Source organism: Canis lupus, chromosome 1 (assembly GCF_011100685.1).
Source record: "Canis lupus familiaris isolate Mischka breed German Shepherd chromosome 1, alternate assembly UU_Cfam_GSD_1.0, whole genome shotgun sequence".
In the NCBI taxonomy this organism is placed as follows: Eukaryota; Metazoa; Chordata; class Mammalia; order Carnivora; family Canidae; genus Canis; species Canis lupus.
This window is the reverse complement of record NC_049222.1, coordinates 66611934-66620345: the sequence shown is the minus strand read 5'-3', so window position 1 is coordinate 66620345 and position 8412 is coordinate 66611934. Positions and strand designations below refer to the sequence as shown.

The 8412-nt window shown below is 46.7% G+C and overlaps 1 protein-coding gene across 3 annotated transcripts in view; it reads left to right on the top strand.

Annotated features, from left to right (window-relative positions):
* Nucleotides 1-1114: 1114 nt before the first annotated feature.
* Nucleotides 1115-8412, top strand: part of ECHDC1 (ethylmalonyl-CoA decarboxylase 1) — a 46889-nt gene continuing 39591 nt past the window's right edge. Inside the window, exon 1 of one of the 3 annotated variants that reach the window (XM_038526747.1) lies at nt 1115-1267. Coding sequence is in view for 1 of the 3 variants with exons in the window: in XM_038526746.1 (XP_038382674.1) it covers nt 1575-1590 (16 nt within the window). In the remaining 2 variants the exon portion in view is untranslated. Of the gene's footprint in view, nt 1268-1354; nt 1591-2533; nt 2557-8412 lie in introns of those variants that run through there. The other 2 variants (XM_038526746.1, XM_038526748.1) reach the window with 2 other exon arrangements.

Below are 8412 nucleotides of genomic sequence, written 5' to 3'. Positions count from 1 at the left end.
GACTCGATCCCGGGACCCCGGGGTCACGACCTGGGCCCAAGGCAGGTGCTCAACCGCAGAGCACCCAGGTGCGCCTTATCATTGTTTTTAAAAAATCTTATTTATTTATTCATAAGAGAGAGAGAGAGGCAGAGACACAGGCAGAGGGAGATGCAGGCTCCATGCAGGGAGCCCGATGCGGGACTCGATCCCGGGACCCCGGGGTCATGACCTGGGCCCAAGGCAAGTGCTCAACCGCAGAGCCACCCGTGGCCGCCCTGATTGTTTTTTTAAGATTGTATTTATTTACTCATGAGAGACAGAGAGAGAGAGAGAGAGAGAGAGAGAGAGAGAGAAGCAGGCTCCGTGCAAGGAGCTGGACGTGGGACTCGATCCCAGGACCTGGGGTCACGCCCTGGGCCGAGGGCAGATGCTCAACCGCTGAGCCACCCGGGCGTCCTTTATTATTATTTTTTAAAGATTTTATTTATTTATTCATGAGAGAGAGACACAGGCAATGGGAGAAGCAGGCTCCACGCAGGGAGCGCAACGTAGACTCGATTCCGGGGCCCCGGGGTCACGACCTGAGCCCAAGGCAGGTGCCCAACCGCTGAGCCTCCCAGGCGTCCCTGATTATTATTTTTCAAAATTTTTATTTATTTATTCATAAGAGAGAGAGCGAGGCAGACACACAGCAGAGGGAGAAGCAGGCTCCATGCAGGGAGCCCGACGCGGTACTAGAACCTGGGACCCCGGGGTCACGCCCTGGGCTGAAGGCGGCGCTAAACCTCGGAGCCACCCAGGAGTCCCCGTATTTATTTATTTAAATTAAGATCTTATTTATTCTCGAGACACCCAGAGACGGACGCCCCGCGGGGAGCCCGACGCGGGACTCGATTCCGCGTGGCCGGGGTCCCGCCCGGAGCCGAAGGCCGACGCTCCGCCGCGCCCCCAGCCCCGCGCCCCGGAAGTCAGCGCGGTCGGTCCTTCCATCCGGTGCCCTCCGCAGACCACCCCCAGGCCGGCCCCCCGAACGGGGAAGCGCGCCTGGGCGGGACTTCCGGCGTCGGAGGTGCCCGCGGCCGGGAGCCGGACACGCGGGCGGAACGGACGGGCGGTGGCGGCCGCGCGCAGCCGGGCGGAGGGGAGCGGAAGGAGGGCGCGCAGAGCGGTAGTGGGGGGGGGCGGGGGCGCTGTGTGCGGCGGTGGCCGCGGAGGCCCAGTGCCCTCTGCCGGGCGGCGCGGGGAGGACGTGAGATCCCAGAGTGTCACTTAAATTCTTTGCGTGGTGAGAGAGCTCAGCGGGGCCTCGCGGAGGGAGGGAAAAAAAGAAAAAAAAAAAGTTGCTGATTGCGTAATGACCCCCCCCCCCGGTCCCGCCCCGTCGCGGTTCCTACCTCGGCCCCGAGCAGCCGCGGGCGCTGCAGATGCCGGAGGCGCGGACCCGGCAGGTCGCGCGGGGGCAGCCCGGGGCCTCGGTCAGAGGGGCGGCCCGGGGAGCGCGGTTGTGAAACCCGCGGGGGGCGGGAGGACCGCTTAAAAGAGCTGCTCCGGCCTGGACCTGCCACTGCCTGACCTGCGGGAGAGGCGGGCGGATGGAGCCGCGGCCCGGTGAGTGATGCTGCGGCCGCGCCCCGCGGTCCCCCCCCCCGCCCCCCCCGCCCCCCCCCGCGGTGGGGGCCTCGCCTCGCCTCGCGAGATGCGGTGGGAGGAGGCTGCGGCCGCGGCCGGAGGGGCGACGGGTCCCCCCGTGGGGGGGAGGGGAGAGGAGGGGCGGCCCGGGCCGTGACCCCGCGGTCCCGGGGTCGAGCCCCGGCGGGCGCCCTGCCTGGGCCTCTCTGTCTCTCTCTCCCCCTCTGTGGCTCCCGTGAATAAATCCAATAAAATCTTAAAAAAAGAAAAAAAAATTTAAACCGATTATGTGAGCCTTAATGAAAATAGTGTGCAAGCAGACGGTAGGAGTAGGTGGAAAGGGAAATGGGAACTTGAAAGACAGGTCGCGTGGAGGCGGTCTGGAATCGTGGCGGCTTTCTGTTGTTGTTTAGGACCTGCTCCTCCGGCTGTGGGAGTATATGCATTCGTGTTCACTTGTGGATTCCGTGATTCAGGCAGATGGTACAATCGCTTATGTGTGGCTTTCCAGGGAGGGGGGGAAAGATTTGTTCGTTTAAAGGTTTTATTTTATTTATTTATTTATTTATTGATTGATTGATTGATTGATAAGAGAGCAAGAGAGAGCAGGAGCAGGACGGAGAGGCGGAGGGAGAGGGAGAAGCTGACCCCGCAGTGAGCAGGGGTCTGAGGCTGGGCTCAGTCCCAGGACCACCCCCCACCCCCTCCCCCAGGGTCACAGCCTGGGCCCGGGGTAGGTGCTCAACCTGCTAGGCCACCCAGGCAGCCCTGCATGCCGCTTTTTTTTTTTTTTTTTTTTAAAGATTTTATTTATTTATTCAGGAGAGAGACAGAGAGAGAGAGAGAGGCAGAGACACAGGAAGACAGAGGAAGAAGCAGGCTCCATGCAAGGAGCCCCACGTGGGACTCGATCCTGGGACTCCAGGATCTCGCTCTGAGCCGAAGGCAGGTGCTAAACCCAGGGATCCCCTCTGTATGTGGCTTTTAAGAGAAAAGCTAGCTTATTCCTCATGCAAGGAGGGGAAGAGTGTTTGAAAACCTTTGCAGAGCTTGAATCAAAACGGGAGAGAGTAGCACAGGTGGTCTCAGGTGTCCACAAGGCCCTCCTCTCTCACCCTCCTCCAGTGGCTTGGAGGACAGCTCTTTGAGCTGACGGGGACCGTCTGTGACAGGGCAGCAAAGCATCATGCACGGCGGATTTTAGACGTATGTTTTATCTCGAGGAAAGTTTGCAAACTCGGGATTTCATCAGAACTTCCTCGTTGCCATGTGGTTCTGGAAGAAACGCAACATGCTGATTGTTTAACCCCGTGCTTACCTGGAATCTGAACCTCAGCCCTTTGGTACCATCAGATACCATCATGGTTTAAGAGTGGCCGATGCTTGGCCATCTCCTTAACACTGGACTCTTGTCTAATTTGCTCTTTGGGTTTAGAATTGGCGTGAGAGTGTACTTACTAGGCTTTTACCAACTTTCCAGAATTGGGTCTGTAGACCTGAGGTCGGCAAACCTAGTCAGCCTAAGCAATGGCCTTGAGTTTTTGTGCTGCTCCTCCATGGTACAAAGGAACAGAAGGAGAGGAGAGCAGAAGGGAGACTTCGTAGTGCAAGGGGAATAGGAATGGGAAAGGAGAGAAGAAATGGAACTCATAGAAGGATGCTTGCAGTGTTTATTATAAGATTTCCTTGGAAAAATCATATCAAAGATGTCGAATGAGGCAAAAGTATTAGTTATGTGTATATTTAATTTTGTAAGGACTTAAAGGTCAGGTGATCATAGATCTGCTGGCGTCCACACAATTTGCCCTTTTGCTGTTGGATATTGGAGAGGTGACGTATGAGTACGGGACAGGCTCCTTACAGAAGAGAGGGCATATTGTTCATTCATTTTGTTATCCCACAAAAATAATTTAAAAAGGCCAATCATTTTGTAAGCCTTATTCCTTATTTTCTAGTTTAACTCTTTGTTCTTTTCCCTAAACAGAATATTGTGGAGAACAGGCAAATTTAGTTTTACAAAATAGCCATTGAAGTTCTTATCACTTTTTTTTTGGTACTTGTTTGAATGTTGAAGTCGTGGTAAATATGGAAAAGATCAGGACCTCAGCTTCAGCTGAGTTTCCATTGCTTTTCCATTCTATGTCTGACATCTCCAGGGGCACGACATGCACAGAGCAAATCCAGGCAAAGCAAGTTTGGGCATATTGCCATTGGCTCTGACTTTGTGTATGCACCTTTCAGTTTCATGAACTGACCTGATGAGTGGTCTTGAGAGCTTATTTTCCCTAGACTAGAAACAGGCCTAAGGAACCCTGAGCCCTGCTCTAGTTGATCTTCAGATGGTACGAGGTAAAGGCAGCCCCAGGTTCTTTTTACTACATAAGCCTCTTAGAGTGAAAGAGGGAGAACAGAACTAAGAAAAACCAAAATAACAGCAGTTCCAGGGCAAGTTGTTTCACTTTTCTGTCTAGTACACAAAGCTCTGCACTGCATTACTGGACTTTGGCTCAAAACCAGCGTCCTCCTTTGGAAGGTGAAGGTGAGGCAAAAATAGGTCAGATCTCGGGTTCTCTAAGTTTGCCACTGACAGTCACTCGTATTAACCTCAGTATCACAGGGTAAATTACCTCTCATCCTGAGAAAGTTAGCGAACGTGATAGGCTAGACCTGACCTACGATTGCTCTTGTGAGAAAAGTCTTGTTAACTAGTTAAAGGACAAAGAACATTACTGATCAGATCCTTGTAAAATATATATTGCCAGCTATACGTATTGTAGATAGAGTGATGTCTTATTATTTGTCACTTCATTTCTTAAAAAGTATTAATATTTTTATTAGTGAAACAATAGAGATCATGTTGTATGCAAAGCCACTTTGTAAATGTGAAAAGGAAATCATACACCTGCACGGCTGTAGCTACATATCCTGGGCTTGCATTTCCTAGAAACCCAACAGTGAGATAAACTTTTTCTATTTTGCAAATAGAGATTTTATATTTAGTTTAAAAATTAATGGGTAGGTACTGTAATCCCTAGACAGTAATAACCACACTGGAGGTCATTTAGTTGCACAAATATTAAATGTGAAACTGTATGCTAAAGGCTGTGAATAAGACGCAGTCCTGCCTGTAAGAGTTTTTTAACTTACTGGAGGCAGGAGCTTCATTTCTAATTCTCTATTGTCTAGTTTCTGATTGTACACTGGTTTTTAAGAAATAGCCCTACCTCTAATAAGGACTCTTTAGTAGTTGTCAGACCTGCCGGACTTCAGACGCCTATGTAGCCACTACACTATTTCTTTGTTTAATAATCTTCTACGTAAAGAAATAGAGTGTTTATGAAACTAATTTTGAAATTGACCATATGGAAAATTGGGAGAGATTAATGGTAAAGGCAGAGACGACACCGCTTAACCACCAGGAATGTTTAAAGGTGGCCTCGGTTGTTGGTGCTCATCGATGCTCCTGAGCGCCTGGGCGTCTGTCTTATTGATAGAGGCAAGTCTGGTAGATTGTACCATTTCATTTCAGAAATGAAAGTTTTTTTTTTCAAAAAAAAGCCACAACAGACTTTTTTTCCCAAAGATTTTATTTATTCATGAGAGACACAGAGAGGGAGAGGAAGAGACACAGGCAGAGGGAGAAGCAGGTGCTCTGTGGGGAGCCTGATGCAGGACTTGATCCCAGGGCCCCTGGGTCACGATCTGAGCTGAAGGCAGACGCTCAACCCCTGAGCCACCCAGGCGTCCCAAGAGACTGTGTTTTGATAAACTAAGCTCCTAAAACATGGAAGAAATGTCAGTTTGTTAGCCTTGATATTTACTAGTTAGTGCCCTTCCAGTAGGGAAGAAAGAGGATAAATTGTGGAGTAGAGAGTAAGACCATAAGGAACTTTACAGTAACAGTAAAGTTGCGGCGGTTGAGAGCCGCAGCACTTAGGATAGCAAGTTAGGACACCTTTTTTATTGGAAAAATGGCATCAAGGTCTTATTCTTGGGTGGTGTTTTCAAAGACAACTAGCACCTCACTCACTATCATTCTTTTTGTTAAACTCTCTACCATGTATCACAGCACATTAGGTCATATTGTATCTAATATGAATTACATTTTAGTCTTTTAGAGGAGATTTAAGGAACATTTTGGTCTCCTTGATACTGGTATTCAAAGTTATCTTATTGAAGAAATTTTGAAACACTGTTCAACACCAAGTTTCTAAAGTATATCTGTGTAGGGGATTGCTTTCCACTGTGTAATATTTTTAGATACTTACACAGTTGCAAGTGTTCTGCTGAGACACTTTAACAGTGTCTTTGAAGTGTCCTTTGAAGGTGAAACAATTTAAAGTGGAAGAGAGATCATATTGTAATCTTTTTTAGATGACTTGTTCTCCATCTGCTTTTGAGACCATTTTATAACTCACGTAGTAGAGATATTTCTAAAGGTATAAAACAAGCTTGCGGCATTCCGTTTGCCAACCTGATGATTTATTTTCATTAAGCATTCAAGTACCTGTGTTGAGCACTAATACTAGGCACTAGTGACACAGGGTATGTGCCTTAGAGAACTACTCTCAGAAAGCTTCCGTCTGGTGAGAAAGGCAAATGAAAAATAACATTAAAATGATGTGTAAAGTATGTTGAAATGTAATCATATGCTATCTTGGGATGGGATAAGTAAAAGGAATAATTATAATTATCTCTGCTTAGGAAATCACTTAAGGAGGAAATTTGGGAATTTAGTTTGTTTTTCTTAATTTTTTTTAAATTTTTATTTATTTGTGATAGTCACAGAGAGAGAGAGAGAGAATGAGGCAGAGACACAGGCAGAGGGAGAAGCAGGCTCCATGCACCGGGAGCCCGACGTGGGATTCGATCCCGGGTCTCCAGGATCGCGCCCTGGGCCAAAGGCAGGCGCCAAACCGCTGCGCCACCCAGGGATCCCAGGAATTTAGTTTTTAAAGATGATTAGGTACTTACTAGGTCAGTGAAGAAGGAAAGACATTATTTTGGGGATGTCGTAATGTAAAATGGCAAGGTAAATTTGTGGAATTCTAGTTGTTTGGTGTCGATGTATACTGTGGGTAGAGATGTTATGAGAGACTCAAGATATCAATAAGGGCCCAATGAAAATGAGCATTGGACTTGATCTTTTTATTAGTAGAAGCTATTGAAAAACAAAACAAAAACCTTGCTACACCTGGGTGGCTCAGCAGTTGAGCATCTGCCTTTGGCTCAGGCCATGATCTTGGAGTCCTGGGATCAAGTCCCACATCAGGCTCCCCACAGGGAGCCTGCTTCTCCCTCTGCCTGTGTCTCTGCCTCTCTCTCTCTCTCTCTTTCTCTCTGTGTCTCTCATGAATAAATAAATAAAATATTTAGTGTATTCATAAAATAAAATACAGCAGTGGGAGGAATGGGCCATTTAGACACTAATGTGATGTCACAAAAGGTTGAAACCAGGGACAGAAGAATCTATACTATTCGTATAAAATTAAAAAACAAAACAAAACAAAAAACTAATCTAGGGTATTAGAAGTCAGAGTAATTATTTTTTTTTTTGAAGATTTATTTATTTATCAGAGACACACACAGAGGCAGAGACATAGGCAGAGGGAGAAGCAGGCTCCTTGGGGAGCCTGATGTGGGACTCGATCCCGGGACTCTAGGATCGCACCAGCAGCCAAAGGCAGCCACTCAATTGCTGAGCTACCCAGGCGTCCCAGTCAGGGTAATTACCATTCTTATTTGGAGTTGTGATTGAAAGGACACAATAGACCTTCTGAGCTTCATGGTTTTTTTTTTTTTTTTTTGGTTTTTGGTTTTTATCACATTCTGTTTCTTAATCTGGGTGTCATTGACTTGAATGTATTTACCTTGTGAAATTCATTGAGCTATAATTTGTGATTTGTATACTCTTCTGAATGTTTTATGTCAACAAAAAATGCTTACATACGGCAAAAACCATTATGGCAGAAATGACATTATCCAGGATGTATATATAAAGTGAGAAGAGTAACAAAATTCTGGGGAGCACAGGAAACCATACACACATTCCTTTTTTTTTTTTAATTAAAAAAAATTATTTATATTCATTCTGTACAGTATTTACTCCCAGGCCATAAGTTTTTGTTTCTTCAGTTTTTTCTGGGATATCTTTTTCTTCTGTGCAACCTCCTCTCCCGGTTTAGGAACAATCTGCTCTTTTTCAGTAAGAATCATCTCGATGTGGCAGGGAGAGCTCATGTATGGGTTAATCTGGCCATGAGCCCTGTAAGTCCTACGTCCCATCTTGGGGGCTTTGTTCACCTGGATGTGCTCAATGACCAGAGAATCTACATCTAAACCCTTAAGTTCAGCATTACTCTCTGCATTTTTAAGCATGCCATGCACACATTCCTATTTCTTTCCCCATATTCCTCAGCTTTTTCTATGAAAGCACTGCATAAGGAAGAATAATGCTAAGAATGAAATTTCTATTAGAGAATAAGATTACTTTTGTAACATTTCTGCATAGAGACTGTTTCCAAGGGGACATTGGACTGAATTTATTCTTAGATTTTGCAAAAGTTAAAGAGGTGGAGGAAGAACTCCTATCATGAGAAAGACTTACCAGGAGGCCAGAGATGGTGCTAAACACAAAACAGCAACATTTTTGTCAACCATCTGGGTGTATTGGATACCAGTAAATGTACTGTAATACATCATCTTCTCTCAGCGATGTACTGAAATGGTATACTTTGTGAATTATTTGGTTTGAGAAAGGGAAAAGGAAAGGATTTCCATACCCACTGTCTCCTCAGAGTG